The following is a 27308-nucleotide window of genomic DNA, read 5'->3' as shown; positions in this document are numbered from 1 at the left end:
CATCACCGTCCACAATTCGTCCGCCTCCCACGCAGTAGAGATGGCCGAACCGCGAAACCTCCCCTGGAAAAGTATTGACGAATGTCCCATTAAGTCCCTCCCCCCAGCGAATACCCACAAAGCCCACTCCCCCTCATCATCGCCTCCGGAAACAGAACCCTCGGCTCGCCATTATTCATATCAAGCCTCAATACCCCAGTCTCACTGACCGTCCAAGTGCGACAGGACAGCACATCCCTCACCACAACCGAAGGCTGAAAGGCATTCGTCATGTTGATAGTGTACGAGTCGCCGTTGCTTCCCTTTGTGGAAAGCACCATGATGATTTGTCGGCCTTCACGGCCTTTTCGAAAAGCGATTTCATACCACCCGCGGAAGACGGTGTAAGTGTTATAGTCTATGTAATAATCTGGGTCGATTCGTATGGCGTGTTTGCGGATTGCGTTGAGGGTGGCGATTGTGCTGTAGAGCGGCGAGGACCTGTTGTAGGATGAGGGCCAGAGGGCTTCGCGATTGTAGGGGTCTCGGGAGCCGGCAAAGTGCTGCTCTTGGCCTTGGTAGATTATGGGAACGCCGTCGAAGAGGAGTGTAAATGTAAGGACATTTTTGGCGAGCTATATGATCTTGTTCGGTATGAGTTGTATTTGAGAGTAGGGGAGGACTTGTGACTTACGTTGATGTCGTTGTTCAAGCTGGCAAAGCGTGGGATGTCGTGATTCTCGGAGAATATGGTCAGTCCGGTCACGCTGGGGCATCTGTTCTTCATAGTTTCCACTTGATTGGGGAGGGCCTCTGTGTGGCCGAGTGTAAAGGTTTCTATGAGAGCAAACCAGATAGGATAGTTGGTGACGCTGCTCATCAAATTGTCTTGGTAACCGCAGATAATCTCAACGTTCTGCTCGTACACCTCCCCGAACATGAATACATCGGCTGCGTTTTCGAACTTGCGGAGAAAGCCCGGCGTGATATGCTTTGCTGCGTCTATGCGCAATCCATCAATCGAGTAGGTCAAAATCATCTGTTGAATCCACATCTCCAGCATTGTTTGGACTCGCTCATCCTCTGTGTTAAGGTCCGGTAGCGCAACCACATTATTACCGGTCCAGCAGTGCTGGGATTGAGCGTAGTCGTTCCAATTATCGATCTGGCAGTAGGGATGGTAGAAGCTTTGATTATTAAAAGGATTGAGGGCTGAGTAGTTGACGTCTTTTGTTAAGTCACCGCCGTTCGTAAATTGCGCCATATTATTGATAACGGTGTCCATCATGAGGAACATCCCTCGGTTATGGAGAGCTTGACTCAAATCCAGTAGGTCCTCGTGGGTTCCGAAATGTGAGTTGAGGGAGTACATGTCTTCGGCCCAATAACCATGATATGCCTCGCCGTAAGGGGTAAGCTCTTCAAAGTCCTTGATAACTGGGGAGATCATGACAGCGTCGAAACCCATTCCTTGGATGTAGTCAAGGTGATTAATTGTCCCTCTCCAAGTTCCGCCGCAATAGAGCGCTTCCGTGAGGTTGCAGGGATAGGTGGTGGACCCGTCCGGCCGGGCGAACCGGTCAGTCATAGTTTGATAGACTGACCTTGTTTTCCAAGCATCTATATGCGCTGCAAGTCCTGATATGGGTAGAAGAGTCACGAATGAGGTGGCATAGAGCCATTGCAGCATTCCACTGGCCAACGCCATTTTCGCGAGGTATATGAACCGATGAGGAAACCAAATATGTGTTGTATCCTCCAAAGGTCTAATGTAGAAGCGCAGTGCTCAGGTCCGAAAGGATCAACAACGAAGGAAAGAGCGGGTGAGGGGGTAATTTTCTTGTATCGGAATGAAAGGATGGACGGGATGGTACGTTCCGGGTGGGCATGTCTGGCAGCCTAGAGCTATAAAAGTGGTCAGATCATCAGATAGAGCGTTAGATATCATGTCAAGAGCATGAAGCTTTGACAGCACAACTTCAATCTCAAATACCGTGAGGTGAGGCAGAACACAGTTCATATGAGACTAACTCACCAGGAGAGCTTACGTTCAACAGCACCCAAGAAGCCACCAGGTAGAGGCATGTATGAGCTGAAGCGATTGACCAATTTGTTCTCCCCTCATGGCCGGGAGCTTCAGGAGCTGGGGGCAATTGGCAGTCCTTGTTCCAGTGCAGTTTTTGCAAGAGAAAATCCTCATTGAGATTGTGCCTGCGTGGTGCGGTGCCTTATCAACAGGCTGCATTGAGTGAGAGAGGAGTAGCTTGTGTTTCATGTTCTGGCCTGGAGTACGAGAGATAATGCAAATGGAAAGAAGAAAGATGAGTTTCTCCGGCAGATGCGATGTGAGGCATTGGTCATTAGGAGACAGAAAGTCTGAGAAAATTGATGGGTCATTGTCTATCTAGAACAACGGGCTTATCGACAATGAAGACAACGAACAACTTGACAGGCAACTTCCATTACCCTGTATTATCCCCTGAGATCCATATCAGCGGAAACTTCTACCTCCAATAACTCCGATGCTGCATCTTGAAGGTCATTAACATTAATCCCAATTCTCCTTTTCTCCAATTCTCAGAACGCTCTTCATGATAACTTCTCAAGGTATGATTCTCCTGACCCTGAAGTGGCAGATGCTCACACAAAACCAGCCATGCCCTACTAAGAATCCAGCGTTTTCCCTGCTTTCGAACATAATTCATGCATTCATGGATGTACATAGTTCCAAACGCGTGAGCCTCTGTTTCAATGAGGGACAAGAAGGGCCTGTTTTTGGAATGCCCTCTTCGCCGCAGCTTTCTTCTTCTCAAAGATATAGTTCATCTTCCTGTCCTCCTCGGAGAATATCATGGGAGCGGGCTCCTCTTTCCACTTCTTCTGCGGCATCACATCCTTCTCAATCGCCTTCCAATCGAGACCCGCAACACCGGGCTTGTTCTCCAACTTTATCATATGGCACCAGTTCTCCGCTGAGATGCACTTGAACGTCTTGAGTATCAGCGCAACCGTCTTCCAGCCCATGATACGTTCAGCTGGCATGAAGAGTTCAAGGTGCTGCTCCGACCAGTTACACTGATAGAAGCCGTTGTAGAGCTTGCTCTCCAGTCGGTTTGGCGAGAACCCTTGGTATTTCTCCTTGTACGACATTTTGTGCTTGCCCGTCGCGGCGCAAAAGGAGTTTCGCATCGAGAACGAGAGGTGGAGGGAATTATCCGCGAGACCTTTGAGGTTATCGAAGCGCCACATCTTGGAGTCGAGAAGAAAGCAAATAGAGTAGCTTGTGTTGGGGTTTGAGGGGTCGCCGATTGTTTCGCGGAGAGACATTGCGTTTCCAATGAGGTCGAAGACAACATCGAGCTGCGCACCGCGCTGGTCGAGATGACAGACCTCTCCGTGATTGGACCCACGGAGCGTAAGCTCCAGCTTCTGAAACGGCTTCTTGGGGCGTGGATGACAGAGACATTTTGGGTCGTCGCTATGGTGGCGCATTTTCGTCAGTATTTCATTATCGACACATGACACACATGAGAAACATGAGGGTGGAGAGCTTACCACAACATCTTAGTATCTGATCCTTGAATCCTCAATGAAGGCGCTTCCAAAGTCTAACAAAGGGCGTTCTTCGTTATCTTGGGATTCATTGTGAGAAGAGAAAGTGGACAGTGTAAGAGACAACGCACTCTTATGTACTGTTGTTGTGGACGGCACCCTGAGTGAATTGAATTCATGATTGAAAGTTATCAGTCATAGGAATTCACAAGCACACCAGCAAGACCTTCAACATCTGCGTGATTAGGGTATCTGGGTGGGCATGTTTTTATACAAAGTATTGATTGTCCCTAGGAAACTTAAGAACTAATATAGAGATAGGGCTAAGGCTAGGTACTCAAAGGACAGCAGTAACTTACAAAAAAAACATATATATCCGCCCTTACTGGCTAAGTTATATATAATAAAAGGCATGTACACGCTATTCACTAAGTGAATACTGTTTTATCATCTATTCTTCACTTCTCTCTAAACCATAAATAGAACAAGCAAAGTTCACAGCAAGTTTGTGTTGTGGATCGACTGACTTCCCGGAATCCAGCCCGTGGATGAGCCTGGAGGAGATCCTGATATACCATTTCAGTCCCCATAGGTTCCTCCCAAATCCTTGACACTTCTAGTTTAGATTAGCCCTTCCGGTAGTTGTATACAGATGGGGTCAAGCAGAGCGATCAACCCTTCAATTACGACTGAGCGAACCATTGCTGATTCTATCTGGCCATGAGTGTACTGCTAGAAGAGACGCATCACACGTTTGACCCAAGTAATTCGCCTGTTTAGCTTAAGGTTGTGCGGACGCCGCAAGTTTGTATCTTAGCACTTGACCTATGCTCTGGAATCGAATGGGCTTCATACGTAGCCCTGCCTTCGGACTCCCAATTTTGAGTACAGAGCTACCAGACTTCGAGCCCCAGTCACTTAACATCCACCAAGTGTACGAGCCACAGGCATTTCTATACCATGTCAATGAGAGCACATCGATATTTTGGGCTGTGGACGAAGTAGGTACTCCGTAGATCGGGTTAGATACACCCATCGATTACATAATCACACCAAAGCTTCAGGTCGATCAGATCCCCGGCGGTCGCAACCTCAACATCCAAATTGTTCTCGCCAATCCCTTCTTTCAGATCTTTCTCGCGCAACTCTAGCAGCAAGCTCTCTGCAGATTCATCAGTCGCCATGTCCGGAGAAATGGAAGTCGATCCGCCAATCTCGCCAGAGCAAGCCCCCGAGCCGCAAACGAGCAATGGCGGCACCGATGCACGAACACAAACCGGGGCTGTTGCCGTGCGCAGTATCGAAGGTTGGATCATTATAGTGACAAATATCCATGAGGAAGCATCCGAAGAAGATGTTACGGATCTCTTCGCGGACTATGGCGAGATCAAGAATTTCAGTCTGAACCTTGACCGTCGGACGGGTTACGTGAAGGTATATTCAAGCACTTCTTCCGCCCTCGAAGAAATCATCAGTTCGGTCCATTTGCTGCAAATACTAACTGTTTTTTTTTTTAAAAAATATCTATAGGGATACGCATTGATTGAATACTCGACTCTCCCGGAAGCCGCCGAAGCCATCAAGGAATTAAATGGAGCCAAATTACTTGACCAGACGATCGAAGTTGACTACGCCTTCGTTCGACCGCCACCGTCCAACAAGGGGAAGGCTGGAGGTAGGGGCGGTCGTGGGGGGAGAAACCGCAGCAGAAGCCGTGATCGAAGTCGCAGCCCCGGAGCCGAGAACGAAAGAGATTAAGATACCATATATGACTTTTTTATGACGTTTTGTTCACATGAAATCGCCCTATACTTCTCTGTTCAGGGCCCTATTCTTGCTTCATCTCTCAGCTCGGCGGCCAAGGACATGGGACCGTCGCTAACGACTGCCGGGTTTGGTTCATTAGAGGTTGTGCCGAGACCAAAGCGACCATGGCCGGCAGTATCCCTTGGCTCTTCCCAGGACATCAGAAATGTTCGTCGGATAAGACTTAGGGCATACTTGTCGGCGTCGTGTATCATGACTGGTCTGGTACGGGAAACTCGACTTCATTGACTACCTGTCTGACGCCCGCTAACACGCAACATAAGTGTAGACACTGCCGGTCATACTCCTACCAATATGTCAATTGTCTTCTACATTCAACCACTATCCTCGAGGATTCCCGCGTGATATCTGAGCAGTAATAAAAAGTGTCGTGTGACCTGGAACTATGGCTTTTCCTACCCCGCATTTCAGTCTCCGTACAATAGACAATGTAGATGATCGGTGTGATTGGTGACTGTTCTATGCTACAATGCATGGCATCGGTGCGCCAGAAATCTCAGACGAATCCGCAGGGCACCAGATTACCCCATATTTTGTCTGACAGACGTAGGGAGCCGCGTGATGCTATCGCCAAGCACGACTCGAGAAACTCGAGGGTGGGTGTAGTGAACTGTAAACAATTAAGTGAAAATAGCCTGGTAATTGCAACTGGAGTATCTAGTATATTCTCTGAGGTATATCAGGACGCAATTGGCATTCTTCACTGCCAGGCGGAGCATTCCACTGACATCGGCAATATCGGCGAGACCGTAGGGCGTTCCTAGAGACGGGACGAGAGTACCCCAACCTGACCTGCTTCCCACTCTCCAGATTCTCCCCGCTTCTCGCATTTCAAGCCTGCCCACCTCAACCCTTGAGCTTGCATGCACGCCGGCCTCAGGGGAATGAGTTGAATTATGTGAGAATCTCTTGTCCTCATATCTGGACCCGGGCCGCATTATCCTCTTTTATTCCGCCACTTTTCCACATCTCGGGTCTTCCGCGGTCCACGTTCCTTATCGCGTTGTTATCCTTCACTGACGACATCGTTCTTGTATCCCGGGTGGTTCTCCGAGCGGTTCTCGTGGGGAAAGCAGCTATATCCTTACAATGGCACCCTTATTTAGGGCGCTATGGGCCCTCCTATCGCTAGGATGTTTTTATGAGACCCAAGCGCGAGTTCTTCTGCAGGACGCAACTCGGCACAACCAGGTTTACGAGCACCAGAACCAGGGCCAGGACGAACTGCCGCAATCCGCGAGCCAATTGAAGCAGACACTGCGCGACCTTATATCCGCCCTCGATGTAATGCAGGACGACTACTTCGTCCTATGGGAGGGCACATGGCCGAGCGGCAATGATTGGACTAGGGCTGTCCACGGGACGCACGTGTCAGCCACCATCGCTGCCTTGACTGCATCTACGGACGATGAGCTGCTGGGGGATCTGTTGGCTGATGCTACCAGTGGGAATGCCGCGGGCGGCGATGATATCATTGCCCAGAACTCCCTGGCGCTTGAGAACCTGGTCAGTTACTTCTTCGGACAGGTCACGACGTTCTATTTCGGGGAGAATGCGTTCGCGCTCAGGAACCAGGCGTATGACGATATGCTATGGGTTACGCTGGGGTGGTTGGAGAATATCAAGTTCCAGACGCTGCATTCTGATTTGCATTATGAGGGCAGTCAGGGCTCTACTAGGGCGGGTGGACGGCCCTGGCATGGAACGCAATTCCAGACGCCGGCTGCACACCGTGTGCGAATATTCTATGAGCTTGCCTCGGAAGGTTGGGATACGACGCTTTGTGGAGGCGGGATGATTTGGAGCCCGCACTTGGGTGCGTATAAGAATGCCATCACTAATGAACTGTTTATATCGGCGAGCATTGGGATGTACCTTTATTTCCCGGGTGATAAGATTGATGCGCCGTTTGTGGAGGGCACGAGTGGTCGAGAAGCAGGGGATGGTCTGCCTCATGATCCGTACTATCTGGAGATAGCACAAGAGGCATACAGATGGCTCAAGAACTCGAATATGACAGGGATTTTCAACTTGTATGGCGACGGATTCCATATTCGCGGCTACCAAGGTCCCGAAAATCCAGGGACTAAAATATGTGACGTCCTCAACACCATGGTGTACACATACAACCAGGGTGTCGTCCTCAGCGGCCTGCGAGGCCTCTGGCTAGCCACCGGCGAGGCCCAATACCTATCTGACGGCCACGAGCTCATCCAGAACGTCCAGCGCGCAACGGGGTGGCCTAACATATACGACCAAAAGTGGAACGGCCTGGGCCGCGCAGGGATCATCGAGGACACCTGCGACTCGAACGGCGACTGCTCCCAAGATGGCCAGACCTTCAAGGGCATATTCTGGCACCATTTCGCCGAGTTCTGCCGACCCTTCCGCCCCCAGGAGGAGCGATTCCTCCGCACCCAATCCTACGCGCAGAATGAACGCTTCCAGCACAACTACCAATGGCACCAGGACATCTGCAAAACGTACCGCCCCTGGATCGAGCGCAACGCCGAAGCAGCACTCGTGACTAGGAACGAAGACGGCAAAATCGGGACATGGTGGGGGAAGCGATACCGCGTCATTGACGAACAGGAGGACCGCGTCATCTCTCATCATAGCCCTCTCCCCGACGGTGCAACGGACTATCGTAACCACCCAGAGTCAGCGCCGCCGTATTTCTCGACCAACGGGACTACGCTGGCGTTGAGAGACGGAGCGGAGGATGTTGCGCCTGAGAAGGAGCCGGAATATAACGACCGTGGGCGCGGACGGACGGTAGAGACGCAGTCGGGTGGAGTAGCGGTTCTCAGAGCGTTATGGCAGTGGAAGACTGCGCCATCCTTGTCGGGCGAGACCGTATTATGAGCTTGGAAGACTACCTTATCGTATACAGATCTTCTGGGCGTCGGGGAGTGGGTATTCACTGTAGTGTACCCAACGCTCGGTATGTACCCAGACTCACATGCCTTGGAGTCTGGAGATATCCTCGTCTAGAGATATACTTTTTCCCATTTACAAACCCTCCTCACCTTTCCCGACTATTTACTCACATCGGTATTATCCTTTCCATACCAGCGCACGGAGTATTTACCAACAAACCATGCAATACAATACGCACACCCTTCAAGTTCAACCCATATTACTTAGTACCCATGCAGCTCACTGCCAACTGGTAACCGTAAACCAACGCCCTCAGGCAATAAGACTCAAGCGTATTAAGAAAGCCCAGGATCCTCATCGAACCCCCTAACTCTGACCCCTGGTTGGCCCGGACAACACCACCCAAGAAGCCCCGCCCAGGGAGCCGGGTGCGACGATGCGACGGTGCGTTAATGCACCGGTCAAATCCTTCGCGCGTGCTGACTAGGCCCTGAACGGCTAGAGATGGGGGAATGGTCCTTGTTCGTTTTGTGGTGGAATTGGTATTAGACTAGAGGTGTGGGAGGTGGGTGCTCGATTTCCCAGTGGAAGTATGGAGATGAGGTGGCTCCATCCATCGGCATAAACTGTGGATGCGTTGGTCGGATCGTTGGATTGTTCCTGGAAATCGAAAGGGAAATTACTATTGGAGACCTCAGTCCGAGCCGTTGGTACCTACTAGGCTCGGTAGGCTTCCAGTGATCCAAGGGTGTAAGGCGTATAAATTGGGAATTGCCCATGAGGGTTTGAGGCAAGCTAGACTGCTAGTAAATATATGGACGAGTATGAACTGGATTAGATAGATACTAGGTACTATCCACTCTAGTCACCTGCATCTAGGGATTCAATGCCGTGGAAACGGGAAGAAAGTCTCCACGTTTCCGTGAGACTGGAGGAGATCCCCAGTCCAAACTATATACATCCAGTTAACTACCCCATAACTATTGGAGAAGATCCCGAATTCAGATACTGACCTTTATATACCGATTCTATTGTAATGGTTGGTAGTAGCAGACTATTATTACCACTACTAGTACTAGGAAGGTAGCTTGCTTCACTTAGGCTATGCGCCGTATGCGAAGGTAGATAGAGCAGAGTCCAGTGACTTGAGTCTATTATGGACGATGACGAGAAATGTCCAAGCACCACAGAGCCTCGTCAAGTTGCAATTTTTCGCAGCGTCAGCATCAGTTAGGCATCCCTGATCCTGAATGATTTGATTCCCAGACAGCAACACTAAGCTTACTCGCAGTACGGCACACTACACCACATACACCTTTACGCGCTGCATATATCCACCCCCGTCGTTAAATTTCCAATCAGACTGCAGTTGACATCAGCGACAGCTTGTCCTCCCGCCTGCGTTACCTCGACTGCGAAGTCTCCGGTGCATACCTGGAGGCCGGAAGATCACCTTGGGACTTTGGACGGATGCCTGGAGGTTGAAGGGTTAGAATTTGCAGGATGGCTGCATACAGTGCATAGTCTAAACCGGCGTTGCGATTCCGGATAATTTTAAACTCGGTGATGTTCATGGGATTTTAACCTTTCAGTTTCAGCTTGTCGGCATTGAGCCTTCGATCTTCGAGCCCGGTAAAAGTAAATGTTGTTAAAGGCGCTGGTTGGTGGTGTCTGACGCCGTCCAGGTAACTCAAAGTTCAAGGTGACCGGGCCTCGGAAGGCATGACCATAGGCTAGTATATTGACCTGCTTGATGAGTCCTAGTGTCTGCCCGTGGAGACTCGGTGATCTTTAGTCGTATTGTTAGAACAAAAAAAAAATCCCGCGCTAGAAACACGATGTGATTTTTTTTGGAGGGCGTGAGAGTGATTGGTTGTCGCTTCGCGCGTCTTCGCTGTTTTTTTCTGCGTCAAGGGGACCTCTGAAGATTTTCTTGTGCTTGAGTGGATTACCGACTGACGGGGCCGCGTCCACTGGGCTTGTTCTTTGCTTTTTTGCTCTTCACCGATTCTTGAGAGGCGCTATGAGTTGGGTGAGTTGAAGATCTTTGAATTCTGAAGGACTCCGCAAATCAGTATCTACTTTGTAGAGTCGATGTGATATGGATGGTCGATACATAGATAAGAGTTGACCATGGAGGGTTGGATAGAGAGGACGAAGGACACCGTAGTTACCAGCCTGTTCAGGTTACATCGACCCCTCCTTGATCCGAGATCCATCTTCCATGGTGTTTGTATCTGTAGATTGAATTGACAAAGATAAGAACCCAGCACGTTGGGCGTGAAAGCCACATGCAGCGCGAGTGGGTTATCGAGATTCTTTCCAGCAGTGCAGGGTTCTGCGAGCGCGGCCTTGAGCTGCTTGCTTATCTGCCAGGTTCGTCAAGAGTGCTAAGATGTCGCAAATACTGACGCTCGCTGACTGCTGAAGAACACATAACCTTTGCAGTTATACTTAAGCTTGAGTTTATTCTCCATGTGGATGTCCGGATGTTGACCCTTTGAGTACCCTGCTTGCTCATCAATATCTCAGATCAGTGCGTTGAGATGGCTTCGGAGAGCTCCGTCGAGTACTAATTCGGCGGCAATCAGCCTTATGAGCACTACCGCATTTAGTCTTAAGAGTTCATGATATCTAACGCAGGTCTTGAAGGCGCCATATAGAACACATTGTAGTCTCTCCTGAAACCAAGAAATCTTCTCCGGAATCAGACCAATATGCAGATACCTACCTTTTAGATTGTTCATTGTCCCTGACTTCCTGCCGGCGACAAGCGTTCGGTGACTCCAGACGAAAACAAAGATGGTTAACGCCAAATGGCGCGCGGGTTGCAGCCAATAGTGGCCGGTTGCAGATCGGCGCACCGTTCTTTATCAGCCACGCAGGGATATTGCAGGCGGGCTTGCAGCCCAGTGATGTCAGTCTTATTGTATCTAGGGATGCTTTCAGCGGGTTTCAGGTGTCTCAGAGAGTGAAGCAGGGCTGACCACCTGCAACAGATAAATAACGTGGACTTTGAGAGGGCTCTGAGTTGCCTCAAAGTCGGATCATAGAAGAACGGAAGCAGCCAGGAGAAATGCAGTCGCCGGTAAGACCCGCGAGTCACGCGGCGGCGGAACTCTGGCACGTACCCGAGTGAAAGTCCCTTACCGTACGAGCCGTGTATATTATCGACTTCTGCATCTTGATACCGTTTTCGTACTGTATGGGTTTAGTGTACTTTACCAGTCCGATGCAGAATTCGCGCCTGCTGCTTCAGGCTTCGGACGAGTGCAAGTAAAAGAAATGAAGGCCAATCGATGATTTGAGTCCACTTCTACAGAGAAACTCTGCAAGAGCGCTTTGCTCGGTGAGTAAACTACTAACTCGGGAGAGGTTGCTTTGAGCGGCCCTGACTATCACCATCTGTCACAAGCTACCGTCGCCTATATTAATGCGGGGGCGACAAGAACGGCCGCAAGTGGTTCGAACTATTAGCCTTGCCGTTGTTTGATTGCGGCCTTCGTCGTCAGCTCCAAGGCCCAAGCCGGGAGGCTGATACCTAACGGCTGCTGGGAGGGAGGGGGCAAACTTCTCGTGATGAGATGCGTTGTCTGTCAAAATAGTGCCAGCAGGACAAAGGCGTGACTTGCGAGAGCCTGAGAGGTCGTTGATTCACGATGGCATTCTCTTGCCCACTTGGTGGGAGGGAACAACCGGGGAAACCTTCCGGGTGTCTTCACCTGATGGGGCTCATGTACGTTGACACTGCGCAGTGCGCCTGCAGCAAAATGCAAAGCAACCAAGCAGCGCTTCCTGGTCCTGAGCGGTGGAGTGTCCTTGGACCTTGATCAATGATCAGCTGCTTTCTTTGTTGTTAACCTGCCCTCAGCAGAGCAGCACTCTGTCGAATGACGTATGATCGTATCAATAACTTTGCCCCAGACATAAAAGTGGAGGAATTTTGAAACTGTTTCTGTTTCTGCCTTTGTCGATGCCGAACGGGTCAGGTTGAGCGAATGGTGGTGCATTGGACTGCCACTCTGTCAGCTGTCGTTGTAGTGCGGCGTGCCTCCGCCAGAAGAATAACGTGAGGTTCCCATACGAAGAGTTGCTTGCGAAAAGGCGGTCAAAGGCCAATAGGAAGCCTGCCCCATGATGTGCTCTGCCGTTGAACCCTTCATCCGACCAGCGACTTGAGCGAACAAAATTAGTCGGTCATCAGCCAACGACACCTATGAGAGGGATGAAGTTATGAACGGATAAACTGCCAGGCCCACACCAACCGCAAGGGACAACGCTAGTCGTTAGAGAGTCTCGGAGAAAGAAATTGCAAGGAAAATTCTGTGTCTTTCCAAGCCCCTTGCCAATTGATCTTTGGTACCCGCTATTCTGGGTCGGGCATTTGATAGCCACTAACTGGGAGACGCCTCCTGCACTAGGGACCGGCGACCTGCCTATTCCTGAACTTCAGCCAAGCAAATCAAAGCATTTGCGCATACCGTCTATGTGCATCAATCTTATATTCGTGATGGCTATGAATCAGCGTCCCGGGCACAGGGAAAGACTTGCAACGAGCATCCCTTCCATTTTCACGGATCAATAAAATTTGCGCTTCAAAGATGAGGGATACCGCTGCGGGAAGCGATCGCCCTACGGGACGGTTGCTTGTCAGTGGGTGGCCTGAAGGGAAGAGCGAAGCGCTCTGTTCCACCATCGCCTGCTGTGTAAGATACTCAAACCAACAGAAAGCCCGAGAGTAATCCTCGCTCTGGATATGGGGATTTATGACTGAGCCTCTGGATGTCATGATTGAGCGTCGAATACCAGCACTAGATATTGGAGAATGCCGTACGACGTCTCTGATCGACATTGCGTGACCTCATCGTTCCCTGAGCATGAGACCTTTATTTCAGCCACCCCGTAACCGAGACGGTATGGCTTCTTCTTCCCCATATTCTCAAAACGATCAACTCGGTACGATCTCATTGGCAAGGCGAGCCAGAGGAATGTCATTTCCCGCTTCTTCGGCTTCAGGCTTCGTGGGTCGATGGCAGCTGTGGAGGCGATATGACCGTAGGTGCTGAGAGTGTGCTCCATTTAGAGGATTCCGTAAGCAGAGCGCAGAGTCAGGCAGTGGCAACAAAACGACCGCGAGAGAGAAACCCATGATTCTCCGGCGTCATGATTTTTGATCATCATAGTATTGCGTAGTTACAGCTCTAGCGGTCGGTGATGAGGATCACCGTGTACCCCGCGACTGGGCGTTCTCGTTGGCCAGTGTCGTGCCCGCTCCCAGCTCGGACTCTGGGAGTGCTGAGGAACCAAGGGGCTTACAATCCTGGAACGCGCGAAAAGAACCGTGGATGGCCGACCGAACGCCGGTCAACGAACGCCTCAAACCTCCCCGCCGGCCAAACGCTGTCCTGGCTCAGGGCCTCCTCAGATGCGCGCAATTATCGTGAGTTCAGGACAACCGTGTCTGGCGCGTTTGAGACAGCTCATGTGGTTTGGACCTTTGGCGTGGCGGACTGGTACCTTTGGAGTCCGTTCAGTGGCGGCCACGAGTCGCTGTATGGTCGGGGGGCCCACTTCTACTCCAGTTGAAAGCGGACTAGCGGTATTTAATGTATTGGCTTACCGTACGTACTTCCTGTATGAATGATCAGAGGCAACATTACTTTACGCAGACTACTCTACAACGACAATCCAATTCCTACCACTTCCACCGCTCCTCGGGCCTGCTTTCACGGTTACAAGGATCTTCATTATTTGTTGCGGAGCCCAAACTGCACTCGTTCCTCGTCCTCCTACTCGGATACATTTTCATCCACATCTCTCTTTTCGTGGTGGTTGCTACTTACTGCGACGGTGCTTTTTGACTTGCAAATCCGCCCGCCGCTTTCAGGCTTGACAAACCACTTTCTTCACACCACCATACGACATTACTTAGTACTCGCCCATATCGAGTCCGAGAAGGGAAAGCACCAGTTGGATACCAGAGTCCCTGAGCTATTATTTGCAACCAGAGAAGCAAGCTCGCGCCTGGCATCACCAGCAGGATTGCTTTGTCCCAAGCATCTATCGCTCAGTTCCCAACCTTCGCTAAAAGCCAGGTCCACCCCTCCAATTCACTTCTTTCAAGCTTTCCTCCCCTTCCCCTGGATCGCTCAAACGGTCCCTCTCCGGTTTTCTTTCCTCTTTCCTCTTTTTATTTCCTCTCCCCTTTTCCATCTCTCTCTCTTCCGCCGGTCTATTTTCCCATTATTCTCTTTTCTTTACCCGGCTCTTCCTGCTCCACCTCCCCGAGAACCGTCCTCAGGGACACCCTTTCGAGCGCCGCTCACGACAGCTACCTCCAGCGACACGCAGATTCTGCATCTGAGGGATCGCTAGAGGTAGTTTTCAACCTGCGGTGATTCTATTACTTATCTTTCGCCCGCAAACTCAGTCTCTCCACAAGGTTCCTGCCCACCACAGATCCTAGAACTCTATCAACCTCGACCACAGTTTCTCGTAATATGGCATCGACGTCAGAGGTACATGGCTCTTCCCCAGTCCCAACTCTGCCCCAACCGAGTGAAAGCAATCGTGCCCATATGTCATCGCTCTCGTCCTCTTCTTCAATATCCGACGCGGAGACCGACCGAAGGGGCCGCCCCGAACGTCCTCGCATGGCCAGTCGAAAACCGAGCGCCTCAATATTAGTTCCCCGGGATCACCCTGAAATTGAAATTGAAGAAGAAGAATTCCCACCTGACGACGCGCGAGCGATGAGTCCGCGCCGAAACTCCGCTGATCTGGAGCGACTGGGCAAGGAGGCCAGACAGACCCTTCAGGAGTAAGTATAAAGCACTGTCGCCACTTCAACCTCGCCGTCTAACACTTTATTTCCTACTATAGACAAGCAAAGGCCCTCCAGTCGTCCCTCCAAGCTCTTGCCGAACGAATCGACGCAGTGAAAACTGATCACGACAAACTCGAGAACGAAAACAGATTCCTGCAGGACTATATTGGAGGTCTTACACGGAATATGAAGAGCGAGATGTCGAGATCCAGTACCACCAAAGTCAAGAAATCGCACAAATAAAGGCGACGGCGACGTTGCCTTTCTGACTCCGGCTCAGGGTAGCCGGGATTCTTTTGCCTCGAGACTGCGAAAGATCAAACCAGATTCACATATATCTTCTCGCATATTTTCCTGGTGTTCGCAGGTATTGTTTCTGCGGTCACTCATCACTTGATTTGAACATGGAACAGTCTACAACTGGAAGAACATATCCAGCACTATTCGTGGTGAATCCATGGGGTTGAACTTGGAAGCAGTTGGGTTGGTTTGCGAAGAGGCAGGCACACATGCACACGACATCGACCATTTTCTTATTCGTCTCATACAGCTGCCGTTTGATGGGATGAAACTTCGGCGTCTGAATACACGCCGACCGCGCAGCCATTGATTCGAGTTCTGAGACTCGATCACCAGCCACACTCACACGATGCTCTTCTTCTCTTTTCATTCGTCCTACGCTTCGTATTCCTCTCCAGATCGACACCCTTCGAAACAGTGACATCATTGCTTGCGATGTGTTGGCCGCTGAGGTCTGATCACAGGCCTTGGCGCCGATGCGTGAAAACGATGGCCAATCTTTGACCGGGTTCGCGGCAATGTGACACCTTCGCTCAGGTAATTCGGGTTTCAACTGTTCATATTGACCTATCCTTCTCAACCGAACCTCGCATTTCTCCGATTTCGTTTTTCAGTCTACGGGCGGCATGGTGTATTTTTGTGGCATAGCACGCTCGGCGTTAGGACAGTTGTGTTTTTACTGGGGAACTTCTGTTTTTAGACTCGGAACCGTTTATCATGGGGGTTTGCATTTGTTTCAGTCTCACGGTCTTGAGTCTGCTGTTCAACAGCAGCACGACACGACAATTTCCCACAAAGCAAAAAGGGCGGGACAGCATTTCATGGAGCTCCCCATTTCCCTCTTGTCTTTTCTTTTCACATGACATCGCACCCGATTATACCTTTCTCTGCCACAACATCTGTACATTGGAAATCGTCCTGGTCTGACGATTCATTCGGGTTGACACTGACATTGCATCAACATTACTCAGCAATCATCCATTTGGGCTCTGAAGACATTTGCTTTATCATACCCCAAACAAGCGGTTACATTATCTTACCAAGTTGAGAGAAAAAAAAAACAAGAAATTATCAATCAGTCCATGTCCTTAAGTATTACTACCGTAGGTATGATAAACCAGTAACACCGCCAATCGCATCAACCGCAATACCGCAAGAAAAAAAAACATTCTCATACAAACAAATAGAAAAACAGAGAAATAAATAAAATAAACCTCCGAATCCCTGAGAGTTGAGACACTGCAGAGCGCCACATTCTTCCCCTCCAAGCCAGCCGCCAGCCACCATCTGTCTAGGTACTGTTCCAGTTAAGCGCCCTTGCAAAAATTGTACTCCATCTGTACTACGGAAGTCTTCTCCGGGGCTTGACCCTGTCACCCTCACTAATATAATCTATCTTATCTAGTTATATCCGTGGTTCTATAAGTGCTAGCTAGAAAGTAAATAGGATCTGTGCCCCGTACTAGACGAAGCTTGAATGGACTCGGGCGGCACTAGACGGTAGACGGTGCTGCCTACGGTTCATATCCGTGACATTTACAGAGTATGCGAGTACTTCATTCATATTCGTAGACCCCTCGACAGGATCCGGGGTAGAGAAAGGGCGGTCGGCGTCTGAATAGTCTATCCACATCGACTGGATCAGATCAGGGAACTAGAACTTGTTCAGCTCAGGCAGGATATCACTCAATTCCAGTGCGACCACCAGTGCCTGCCGCGCTGGTATCCGTACGCTGGGCTGTTCGACCAAGGACTGAGTAGATAGATGATAGATAACACCGTGACCTACATAGCCTATCGACTGGATTCCAGCGCGGGTGGTTGCCGTTACCCAGGTAGCCTTGCAGCCTGTCCTGTCAAGCAGGCATCCGATTCCACCCTCAAGCAGAGGCCCACAGGCAGCGCGCGAAACAAAAACGAAAGCCCGCATACCCCCAGCTGTAGGATCCGAAGATCAGTGGGGTGCCCTGTACGTACTTCCAGCGTGCGTGCTCGGGAAAGTAGGGAGGGCAGGCTGAAGGAAAAAGGGGGGCCGAGCTTTATTTGCTGCAAGCCGCATAGATCATTTGTGTTTTGGTGGGCTGAAGGAGAACCATCACGCTTCAGGCTGGCTGGTGGTGGCATGGATGAATCAGACGGGTGATAGATGACGATGCCGCGACTTGTTGTTCTTGGTTCGAATGGAAACGGGGGAAGATTAATTGGTGCCTACATCACTTCAACCGGCTCTACGTCCTGTCTTTGGCAGAATGAAGCAAGCATTGCAGATACGATCTTTTACAAAGAGCCATCAGATTTGAATTTCAACTTTCTTTGGGACCACTGCCGGATTTGAGATCTAAACTCGAGCTAAGGCGACAACAAACGCCCATACGTGGCACAAAAGAGGTAATACCAAGACAAATTTCATAACATAGTCAAGGCTTGGGGTGGGAAACATTCCGACGGGTGTTGTGGTAAGGGAAAGGTATTCTTTGAGTAGTCGAGGTAATAGGCAAAATGTAAATTAAAAGAAACCAACGAATATATGAATTGACGTGCCACGGATAGAGATAACCAGGTCACTGGCTCTGCGCTGGGGTCGAATGAAGTTCGAGGGCTAGCGAAAGGCAAAAAGCAAAAGGAGCACCGCGACCTGGCACTTCTCCCAAGAGCTTCATGTCATCGAGACAAGCGTGCTAAGTGAGATGTGACAGTGCATCTCCCTCCGCTCGCAAGCCTCCCATAAGCACCTCACCGCTTTCGCACTGGCAGTGTAGCCCTGCTCCCACAGTTGATCTGTTATCCATGCCGGACGCGAGTCCTCCATCTCTTCTTTACTCAGCGGGCTTCTCCTCGCCCTCAGCGGCAGCGGGGGCTTCATCCTTCTTTTCAGCGGGGGCGTTCTCAGCAGCGGGCTCAGCCTCGGACGAGGTCCAGAGGGTCTTAATCACGTTAGCGTACGTCTCACCGAGAACGATGCGAATATTGACATACCAGGTTATCCCTGAGGAGCTGCATGATAAGAGTAGAGTCCTTGTAGCTCTCTTCGCTCAGAGTGTCAAGCTCTATGACGCGTGTTAGCGAGCGCCTCTCTCATGGGAAGCTGCTTTACATACCGGCAATAGCGTCATCGAAAGCAAGCTTGGCGAGGTGGCAAGCCTGGTCGGGGGAGTTGAGGATCTCGTAGTAGAAGACGGAGAAGTTGAGGGCCAGGCCGAGGCGGATGGGGTGGGTAGGGGCAAGGTCAGTTTGAGCGACTTCGGTAGCGGCCTTGTAGGCCTCGAGAGAAGCATCGGCCGACTCCTTGCGCTTGTCGCCAATGGCGAACTCAGCAAGGTAACGGTGGTAGTCACCCTTCCTATGAGGAGAAAAAGGGAATTAGAATTTTGCTCTCGGTCGCATCGCCGAACAGAACGCAGAGACCTACATCTTGTGGTAGAAGACCTTGGACTCGCCGCTCTGGGCAGAGGCGATCAAGTGCTTGTCGAGAACGTCCAGGATGTCCTGGCAGATCTTGGCAAGTTCGTTCTCAATCTTCTGACGGTACTCCTTGATCAGAGTGACCTGAGACTCGTTGCCCTTGGACTCCTCTTTTTGCTCGATCGAGGTGACGATTCTCCAGGACGCACGGCGGGCACCGATGACGTTCTTGTAGGCAACAGAAAGGAGATTCCGCTCTTCGACGGTGAGCTCCACATTGGAGGCGGCGACGGTCTTCATGTTCTCGACCATCTCTAGATGTATTCCATCAGTATCGTAGACGCATAATGGCGGACACGGTCTGGAAGAAGGGAGATAACGAACCCTCGTAGCGCTCAGCCTGCTCAGCGAGCTTGGCCAAATAGACAGCATCTTCGTGACCCATTTTGGAAGAACCTAATCGGGTACAACAAGAGACGAAGTCAGCAAAAATCAGTCGAGATGAATGTGCAGTGGTTTTGGTGCTAAGACTCGAACTTTGTGCCTTTCACAACAACGTGGGGGATATAAATAAATCAGATAAAATTCACAGCAGCGAGGAAAATGAAGGAGAAGAGGGCCTAGATTGCAGCAAACATGTGAGGGGTAGGGTGCGGCTATCACGGGGTGACGGAAAATGAGGCTGTGACGAAGGCTGCTGCCCTGGTCTGTCCGCGCTAGGGAACCCAGTCACACGGCTGATAGCACGACACAGTGTAGAACTCTCCAGAAAACCTCATATTTTCGATCGGGAGAAAATATGCAAAAATATTGCGATGTAAAACAGGTCACGGCTTCCGTCGACAGTGTAGATATTGATGGGCTTGTTGTTCTGCGGGACCTTCACACGGGCGGCCGCGAGTAAACAGAATCGCGTTGTGAAGTCCAGCGTAGCCCGGGGGCGGTTGGTACTTCAGACACTGCAATTCAACCCGAGTCCATAATTTATAGACAGTCCAGAGGGCTCGGCAGCGACGAGATACGGAGTCCATGCAACGTATTCGATGATTCCGTAGATAACACTGATGGGTGGGTGCGTTGAGGCGGAGGATAAGGGCGAGGGAGGGGAAGATCGTGGAAATGGACGGAAGGGAAGCAGCACTCACCTGCGCGATGGGAATGGCAACAATGAGGATTTGGTTGCTAGAAAGAGTTGGATTGGAAGGGATAGAATGAAAGCGGGAGAGAAGTTGTGTTGGAGAGGTGGAAGAAGGTTGAAAAAGTGAAAGGGGAGATGGAAAGACGAGAGCGAAGTCGCAAAAGGAGGAGAGGAAGTCGAAGTTGGAAGAGGGGGAGACTGCCACAGGTGGGAGGGGAGACTTCCCTCCTGCCATTTGCTGGGGATTCTCTGCCTCACCGTTCAACCGCCCACTCGTCTACTGAGCCCTCTTGAATCCGCTCCTATGCTACTAACTATTACTTGTCCTATCAATTACCTGGTTATTCTGATCTGTTCGATTGTCGTTACCCATCCTCTTCCCTCTACTATTCGAGGAGTGCTCTCCTCTCCATGTCTCCCCTTCTCTGTTGAGCTTTGTGTGGTAGCAGTGGGCCTCTCCGGCGTCATCCCTATTTCCCTCCGCCAATCGTCAGATACCGCATTATTGAATGAGCCTCGCTGCTAGTGCTTGTCCTTCTCCTGTTTACAGGTTCAGGAGAGCTATATTTCCAGCGTAGCATAGTGATGTACAGCCGTTTGACTCATGGTCACTTGACGTTATTCGATCGAGTTCTATGGCGGTATGAACATCGTGACGAGATTTCCCGTCCACAGATATCTGATACGCATTCCTTCCTGCCTGCCCAGGTGCCCGTGGTTACTAGTAGCTTCCTTAATTAATGATTAATTCCTCGCTTGACTTCTGATCCTTTTCATGATCCAGAAGCCATTATCGGGCCTTCATAGAGCTATTTGCAATCTTTGAGTATCGGCCATACGCCACTTACTGAGATATCCTTGTACTTTTCGTTAACAAACCGTATCTCTCATGACTGCGAGCAATCCATGGCTGAATCATCAAATCACATGACCTGAGCGCACGCGGATGTCGTCATAGCTCGACCGCATCGTCTGATTCGCGAGTCTCGACCCGGCAGCCGCTGCCACATTTCCAAGGCAACGAATTAAGGTACGACATCAGATCATCCCATCCCCCTCTTCTTCTTTCTCTCATCCATTCATCTTCACTCTCATCGCAATCGATAAAACCTCCTCTACGTCCTTCTTGATATATCGTTCAGTATGCTTCGTCATTCCATTTCTCGTCCTCTCGCCACGACTTCCCGTGCCATCCTCGCTCGCCCTTTCTCCGCAATTGCTCCCAGGATGGGTGAAGGTGATACCGGTGCTACCCGCTCTGGCGGTGCTCAGGCTAGGTGTGTATACAGACCTCTCTTTTTCTTTCATAAGCTGGACGCTGTTTTGCTGCTCCAGGGCAGCAAGCCAACAGCCAAACTGTCCTGCAGTTCATCGTCCGCTGCGTTCGCGGGCATGATGTCATCTTTTCAATCAAGGTCTCAAACCAGTCAGCTAACAGATGTCTCAATTCCAGCGACCAGTTCCAGAAGCGCGAAGCCGCGCAAGAGGGTCTTTACATTCACCAGAAGGAGCAGGAAAAGTAAGCACGCCCGCCGCGACAAAGCCACTGCCGGTCTTGAACAATGTACTAATCTCCGAACTCGAATATAGGCTCGCCGCCCTCCGGAAGAAGGTCCAAGAGCAGCGCAAGCACCTGGATGATCTGGACAAGCACCTGTACGGCTATTTTCTCAACCTCTCCATTATTCAATCCTTGTACTCTTTGCTAATGCGATTTTGTCTTCAGTGACGACCTCACCAAAGGCGACAAGAAATAGATGCTTATCGCCGGTTTCGAAAGCGTTTCTGCAGTTGTCGTAAACCGTCGCGCAGTACATACCATCCCATTATCTAGCGCTGATGTATCTGGCTCAATGTATTCTACATAATCAATTGACACCCTTCTCAATTCACGAGCAATTGACCGCTTGTTTCTCGTACAAGAAAGTAAAGGAATGATCAGGTCAAACTGCGCGGACTCGATGGCAGTGTCCTTGAACGGAGGCAATCAAAGCATTGATGATAGAGAAAAATCCCAAGTTCACCTGCACCAAATACAACAAGCCGGTTCCATTCACAGTAATACACATCTTTACCTAGTAAACCATCCCATTGCATCCTAGTCCTAATATCCACTCATTAAAAGTAAGAAACAAACTTGTATGGAAATCGAACTTTTCTACCGACGACCCATGTAAGAGCGGTAAAAGTCATCCGCCGCATTTCCATTCCCAACACCGGACATGCTGTATCCGTGTCCGAAGCGCGCAGACATGGACTGCCCGGCCTTTTGAGCCGCAGCAACCTTCGCCTGCAGTTCGGAGGTGCCCACGTCGATAGTTTGCAATTGGGAAAGATGTGAGTTGAGGATGCGAACGATTTGAGAAATCTACGTGTTGATTATAATTAGTAAACTTTTTGAAGCTGCGAGAAAAAGATGAGGCGAGGATGACTCACCGGTTCGTCGACCTTGTTCGTTTTGCTCAGCGTTGATGAGGCGCTGTTGACTTCCTCGATCATGCTGGTAAGATCCTTGCCCATGTCGTCTAGGCGTTCGGAGAGCTTCTCGGCGAGTTTGTAACTATTGAGCTTGAGTTAGCTTGGGAACAAGGGAAAGCCATCTACGACTCGATTCAAAGCGTACGTACGTTCGCTCACGCTCCTGGTCAGGTCCCTGGAGACTCTCGCCAGGACCGACTTGCTTGGACATCATTTCGTCGACTTCGCGTTCGTAGCGATCGAGCCACGAGCTCAGTTCATCTTGCTGCCCCTCAACAGAGGAAAGCTGGCGCTCAACTTCCTGGGTGGCTCGTTCGGCATCCACTGTACTGCCATACAACTTCTGAACCTTGGTGCCATTCTCAACTAACATCCGATCCCATTCGGCAACCTTTTCGGCCTGCTCTCGGAATTCTTTCTGATACTTCGTCAAATCCGTCGCCCACCGAGTGATGATCTCATCCATAGTCTTATTCTTGAGGCGTGACTGAGCCGGGGGAACCGGGCCAGCGGTAGATGCGCCGAGGGCGGGACCTCCTGTCGCTGTGATAGCTCCTGTGCCGGTGGTTGCGGTGGAGGTAGAGGTTGTGGTAGGGCCAGAGGTGGCAGCTGGCGTCGCACCTGTTCCCGTTGCGGTCGTGGTTGCAGATGTGCTAGGGGCCTGCGTGGTCATGGTTTCTGCGGGCTTGCTGAACATGTTGCCCGAGGCTGCCGGCGTTGTTGTGGAAGTTTCCGCAGGCTTTGAAGTACCTAGACCAGAAAAGAGACCACCAGAAGGAGCTGGTGCGGGGGTAGACGAAGGGGTGGCGGACGATGACGATCCACCAAGAGAGAAAAGAGGCTTGGGTGGGGTGGCGGATGATGTGTTTGACTGAGTGTTTGTGTTGTTGGTGAGAGAAGGGAAGGCAGGCTTTGAAGCGTTGGTACCAGAGGATGGAGCTGAGAAGAGCGAGGTTTGTGCACCGGCGGCAGGGGCGCTTCCGAAGAGCGGTTTTGAAGCATTGTCTGCCGTTGTAGCCTTCGCTGTCGATTCCGCTGGCTTGCTTGCTCCAAGATTACCAAAAAGACCGCCGCCAGAAGCTGGTGCAGTCTTAGAAGCGTCATCAGTAGCCGGTTTGAACAGGTTGCTGCCGCTGGACTGACCAGCTCCTCCAAAGAGCGATGGTGCGGATGTGGCGGGGGCTGTAGAAGAGGATTGGGATTCTGACGAAGTTGTTGCTGATCCAAAAAGACCGCCGGGCTTTTGCTGTCCGAAGAGAGATTGGCCCTGTGCAGGAGCGCCTCCTGGGGGAGGACCAGCAGGAGTGGTTGATGGCTGTGCACCAAAGAGTGAGTTTGAGCCTGACTGTGCGGGGGTCGCAGCTGCTCCAAAGAGGCCTCCACTGGGTTTGCTAGCGGCGCCGCCAAACAGTCCGCCGGTTCCAGCTGAAGTCGAAGCTGGCGTTTCCTTGTTCGGCGTTTGCGATGCAGTGCCAAAGATGGATGGTGATTGCGTCCCGGAAGACGCACCAGAGCCTGCGTTTCCGAAACTGAATGTCGGAGTACTTTTAGCACCCGCGCCAGCACCAAACAGAGACGAGCCTTGGTTGGCGCCGGAGGTAGCTCCAAATGAGGGCGAAGAAATGCCGCTTGTGGTTGCTCCTACATTGCCAAAAAGACCGCCGCTTGAGCCTGTGTTGGATGTAGCTCCAGCAGAGCCGAACAGGCCACCACTGGAGGTTCCGGATGAGGATGGCGGCTGAAAGTTGAACATAGACATATTTTTGGAGCGCAGCGTGACAGGAGAATATGGTAGCGATAGGGCAGCCCTGGGAAAATACAAAACAGAAGTTTAGCAAGGGTCTACTAAGTTCAGAGAAGAAGGACTGAGGAAACCTTACTGCACCCGAGATCAGAGGAGATATGCAGTTGAACAAGCAAGTGCAACACCCAGGAAGCAGAATAAACAACAACAAAACCAGGCACTGACAATCGGCAGGATAATATAAAGGATGCTGGAGCTGCCCCCGGTGGTCGCGAAGTTTGTTGCGGCTACATACACCAATCACGCGGTTGCGCGCTTAACTCAGTTGCGCCTAACCTTAAGGCCTCAGGCATCAAATATTCCAGCCTCAGGCGCTTAGGCCTCCAACGGTCCAGGCTGGACTTCGCCACCAGACAATCTGGATCCCATTTCCATCTAAGCTACTCTCCGCTTTCTCCAGCCTCACTTCCTTCTGTGCGTCTTCTTGTTTACATTCAGCCCAGGATACTTCATCTCCAAGTATATATGACCCTAATCAAAGACTGAGCCAAAGCTTATCCCCATGTCGGAACGCCCCTCTCCTCCTTCCAGCTCGCACTTGGAGCCCCCGAGAAAGAGCGTGGAGCTCGAGGACCCAGGGGCCCCCGGTCATAGTAAGACGCTCATGCATGCTGCAGCTATTTCGTTCATTGATTGACCATCTTACTGTCTTAGACACTGAAAGCGACGAAGAACACTTCTCAGATGCTAGCGAGGGCAACTCACGCTCTCGTTCCCGCCCAACGTCTCGTACATCTTCCATACCCCGGACTCGGGTTGAGAAAGTGGACGATGTCCCCTCACACGGCGAAGTGCCCGGGACGAGTGCCTTTGAGAAGAGGGAGCAGGATGCTGTTCCTGATGAGGTCGAGGTGATTTCACGCAGCAGAAGTCCATCCACTGCGGGGCAGCGTCGCCGCTCTGTAACTCCCGGGGGTACACGCATCCCGAGAACTGTGGTGGTAAAGGTCGATCCAGGCCAACCAAGCTATGGTGACGTCCCTGGGACAGAAGCGTACGAGAAGCGGAGGGCGGACGCTGTCCCAGATATGGTTACGAAGACCTCCGAGTCCACAACTCCCTCAGGATCTCCCACGGAGTCTGAAGAGGTTCATACCACGACTACATCGATGCCGGGCACATTACTTTCCGAAGTCGAATCGTCGCCAGATGATGGGACATTGCACTCAGGTCCGCATGCTCACCGTAGACGCTCAAGCGACACACTACCGGATGCGACAGAGAAGGTCTCGGACCCTCCCGGTAAGTTCGTCCAGTTCTTTATTCCGGCTCAAAAACTCAGGGACGATTGACCAATTCAGATCCCGCGCTTGAATCAAGTAGCCCCACGCATCCGTCTCACACTCGACAAAAATTAACATTAACCGGAGATGACCCTCCCCAATTCGCTGGCGGGGATGACTTTGACGATTTCGAGGAAGGGCAAGATGACGACTTCGGAGATTTTGACGACGGTTTCCAAGAGCCCGACGCGGGCCTTGTTGAACCGGAACTTGTCACTGTCCAACCGTCTCCGCAACCGACGCTGCCCTACGTGGTGAGTTCTGCCCAACTGATCGTGCTCATGCATTCCCGTATGCTAAACCCTAGTATAGCCCCCTCTGATAGACTTTGACACCGTCAAATCATTCCCCGATCTACTTAACTCTCTCGACGAACCTCTTGGCCGACTTTTCCCCTCATCCAAACCCGCAATTACCACCCAGCCCGAGCTTGAACCCATTTCGAACTCATCCATCATCTTCGGCACCGAACGCTCGCTCTCTCTATGGTCTCAACTAGTCGCCCCACCCCCGCTTCAACCACAAAACTGGGTCAAATCCCGGATCCGCCGCCTCTTCCTCGTCTCTCTCGGTGTGCCCGTAGACCTTGACGAAATTCTTCCCGCGTCCAAGCAAAAGAAACTCATCCTCCCGTCCATCAACCTCGGTGGACCAAACTCAATCGCTCCGGGCTCACAATCTCGCTCACAGAGCATCGCCCGGAAGGGCTCCCAAAGCGGACCAAACAGTCCCCGTACGTCGAGCACCGCGAATCGACAACGGTCAACTAGGCGGCGCGAGCCCTCACCACCAGAGCTCGACCTCACAATAGTCCGACGACTTTGCGCAACCACAGACGCCGCGCTAGACGGACTCACCGATTCAGAACTTCAAACCCACGTCAAGGAGCTAGAAAAGCTCACCCTGCGCGCGTCCACAGTCCTCGAGTTCTGGCTCAAGCGCCGGGACGGCCTCGTAAGCGAAAAGGAAGCCTTTGAGGGAGTGATAGAGAACCTGGTCAGTCACGCGCGACGAGTAAGGAAATGATGACCAGTTTGCACAAAAGCACGAAGCAAATGGCATTCAAATGAGGAGTCATTCATATTACGACTAGTACGAAGTGTTTCTAATCATCCCCCCATTCATACCATAGATAGCCCGTTCGCTTTTCTTCACTTGATGTACCTACCTGCCTGCCTGCCTACTAATTAATGTTTTTCGAACCATTCTTCCTTCTTACCCTTTTCTCCATTTCCGGTTGCGTACCATCATGCCAGGGAGCAAATCAATGTATGCCGTCTCATCTCTTCAATCACAACTCTCCCCTCCAAGGTCTCGACAGACTCTACCCGACAGCAGGCCCTCTATTTCCAACAAGGTCACTTGGATTTGGCCTCCCAAGGCACCCTCTGTCTTACTGTCGTTGTACTATACAATGCCTTAATGGCGTCGTTTTCTTTTCTCTTTTCGTACCTAGCACCAATACCATTGCCCATATCAGGTTCCAAATATGAGTTAAGTACTCCGTATTACCTACATACCAAGGGGCTTGCAAATCGGGTTTCAGATGCAGATGGAGGGAGTAAAACGCAGCACATGCGGTCTTTATTCATATGTAGGTAGTCATATCATAAATACTCATCTAAAACTAGGTATGTAGGTAATAAATAGGTCACGGGTAACCCCGAATTATCTACCAGCCAACCAACCAACCAACCAAACAAACCCACAAAAACAGCGAAACTTTCTTCAAGAAAGATGCAAATGGTAAAAAACGAGAGAAAAATAAATCAGTACTCCACAATTTGCATGAATGAGACGAGTAAGCATAAAGCATTTTTGAAGCGAGCAAGTGACGGG

The 27308-nt window shown here is 51.0% G+C and overlaps 10 protein-coding genes across 10 annotated transcripts; 6 read left to right on the top strand and 4 right to left on the bottom strand.

The window, feature by feature from the left end:
* Positions 1-89: 89 nt before the first annotated feature.
* On the bottom strand, positions 90-1567 carry BDV17DRAFT_294313 (alpha-amylase; the record flags this gene model as incomplete). The annotated part of the gene is made up of 2 exons (XM_073762811.1): positions 90-614; positions 674-1567. The coding sequence occupies 2 exons, from the start codon at positions 1565-1567 to the stop codon at positions 90-92; spliced, it is 1419 nt and encodes a 472-aa protein (XP_073612407.1).
* Positions 1568-2727: 1160 nt separating this feature from the next.
* Positions 2728-3471, bottom strand: BDV17DRAFT_300237 (uncharacterized protein; the record flags this gene model as incomplete). Its single annotated transcript, XM_073764018.1, has 1 exon — positions 2728-3471. The coding sequence occupies one exon, from the start codon at positions 3469-3471 to the stop codon at positions 2728-2730; it is 744 nt and encodes a 247-aa protein (XP_073612406.1).
* Positions 3472-4629: 1158 nt separating this feature from the next.
* Positions 4630-5807, top strand: BDV17DRAFT_271733 (RBM8 family RNA-binding protein). The gene is made up of 3 exons (XM_073758813.1): positions 4630-4965; positions 5062-5562; positions 5627-5807. The coding sequence occupies exons 1-2, from the start codon at positions 4714-4716 to the stop codon at positions 5287-5289; spliced, it is 480 nt and encodes a 159-aa protein (XP_073612404.1). The 5' UTR covers positions 4630-4713; the 3' UTR covers positions 5290-5562; positions 5627-5807.
* BDV17DRAFT_181672 (uncharacterized protein) lies at positions 5212-5807 on the top strand. Its single transcript, XM_073754943.1, has 2 exons — positions 5212-5562; positions 5627-5807. The coding sequence occupies exons 1-2, from the start codon at positions 5311-5313 to the stop codon at positions 5708-5710; spliced, it is 336 nt and encodes a 111-aa protein (XP_073612405.1). The 5' UTR covers positions 5212-5310; the 3' UTR covers positions 5711-5807.
* Positions 5808-6073: 266 nt separating this feature from the next.
* Positions 6074-8470, top strand: BDV17DRAFT_271731 (putative glycosyl hydrolase). The gene has a single exon (XM_073758812.1). It carries the CDS (start codon positions 6448-6450, stop codon positions 8221-8223), a length of 1776 nt encoding a protein of 591 aa, XP_073612403.1. The 5' UTR covers positions 6074-6447; the 3' UTR covers positions 8224-8470.
* A 6157-nt stretch (positions 8471-14627) lies between these two features.
* On the top strand, positions 14628-15447 carry BDV17DRAFT_181531 (short coiled-coil protein). The gene is made up of 2 exons (XM_073754942.1): positions 14628-15058; positions 15121-15447. Exons 1-2 carry the CDS (start codon positions 14739-14741, stop codon positions 15305-15307), a joined length of 507 nt encoding a protein of 168 aa, XP_073612402.1. The 5' UTR covers positions 14628-14738; the 3' UTR covers positions 15308-15447.
* A 2733-nt stretch (positions 15448-18180) lies between these two features.
* artA (14-3-3 adaptor artA) lies at positions 18181-19211 on the bottom strand (the record flags this gene model as incomplete). The annotated part of the gene is made up of 5 exons (XM_073760433.1): positions 18181-18288; positions 18341-18411; positions 18463-18704; positions 18774-19080; positions 19151-19211. 5 exons carry the CDS (start codon positions 19209-19211, stop codon positions 18181-18183), a joined length of 789 nt encoding a protein of 262 aa, XP_073612401.1.
* Positions 19212-20846: 1635 nt separating this feature from the next.
* Positions 20847-21736, top strand: BDV17DRAFT_180940 (uncharacterized protein). Its single transcript, XM_073754939.1, has 3 exons — positions 20847-21181; positions 21358-21423; positions 21495-21736. The coding sequence occupies exons 1-3, from the start codon at positions 21048-21050 to the stop codon at positions 21631-21633; spliced, it is 339 nt and encodes a 112-aa protein (XP_073612400.1). The 5' UTR covers positions 20847-21047; the 3' UTR covers positions 21634-21736.
* Positions 21737-22062: 326 nt separating this feature from the next.
* BDV17DRAFT_294306 (putative nucleoporin Nsp1) lies at positions 22063-24141 on the bottom strand (the record flags this gene model as incomplete). Its single annotated transcript, XM_073762810.1, has 3 exons — positions 22063-22272; positions 22341-22464; positions 22532-24141. 3 exons carry the CDS (start codon positions 24139-24141, stop codon positions 22063-22065), a joined length of 1944 nt encoding a protein of 647 aa, XP_073612399.1.
* A 547-nt stretch (positions 24142-24688) lies between these two features.
* Positions 24689-27017, top strand: BDV17DRAFT_300235 (DUF5102 domain-containing protein; the record flags this gene model as incomplete). Its single annotated transcript, XM_073764017.1, has 4 exons — positions 24689-24779; positions 24841-25436; positions 25469-25723; positions 25782-27017. The coding sequence occupies 4 exons, from the start codon at positions 24689-24691 to the stop codon at positions 26493-26495; spliced, it is 1656 nt and encodes a 551-aa protein (XP_073612398.1). The 3' UTR covers positions 26496-27017.
* Positions 27018-27308: the final 291 nt, after the last annotated feature.

Source organism: Aspergillus undulatus (assembly GCF_047715775.1).
Source record: "Aspergillus undulatus strain CBS 261.88 unplaced genomic scaffold BDV17scaffold_52, whole genome shotgun sequence".
NCBI classification, from domain to species: Eukaryota; Fungi; Ascomycota; class Eurotiomycetes; order Eurotiales; family Aspergillaceae; genus Aspergillus; species Aspergillus undulatus.
This window is presented reverse-complemented; position numbering and strand designations above follow the sequence as displayed.

Coding starts and splice junctions, on each gene's coding strand:
- BDV17DRAFT_271733 (XM_073758813.1), top strand. CDS start 4,714: ATGTCCGGAGAAATGGAAGTCGATCCGCCAATCTCGCCAGAGCAAGCC. Junction 4,966..5,061: donor GTCGGACGGGTTACGTGAAG/GTATATTCAAGC, acceptor AAATATCTATAG/GGATACGCATTGATTGAATA.
- BDV17DRAFT_181672 (XM_073754943.1), top strand. CDS start 5,311: ATGACGTTTTGTTCACATGAAATCGCCCTATACTTCTCTGTTCAGGGC. Junction 5,563..5,626: donor CGTGTATCATGACTGGTCTG/GTACGGGAAACT, acceptor ACATAAGTGTAG/ACACTGCCGGTCATACTCCT.
- BDV17DRAFT_271731 (XM_073758812.1), top strand. CDS start 6,448: ATGGCACCCTTATTTAGGGCGCTATGGGCCCTCCTATCGCTAGGATGT.
- BDV17DRAFT_181531 (XM_073754942.1), top strand. CDS start 14,739: ATGGCATCGACGTCAGAGGTACATGGCTCTTCCCCAGTCCCAACTCTG. Junction 15,059..15,120: donor GCCAGACAGACCCTTCAGGA/GTAAGTATAAAG, acceptor TTCCTACTATAG/ACAAGCAAAGGCCCTCCAGT.
- BDV17DRAFT_180940 (XM_073754939.1), top strand. CDS start 21,048: ATGCTTCGTCATTCCATTTCTCGTCCTCTCGCCACGACTTCCCGTGCC. Junction 21,182..21,357: donor TCTGGCGGTGCTCAGGCTAG/GTGTGTATACAG, acceptor TCTCAATTCCAG/CGACCAGTTCCAGAAGCGCG. Junction 21,424..21,494: donor CACCAGAAGGAGCAGGAAAA/GTAAGCACGCCC, acceptor ACTCGAATATAG/GCTCGCCGCCCTCCGGAAGA.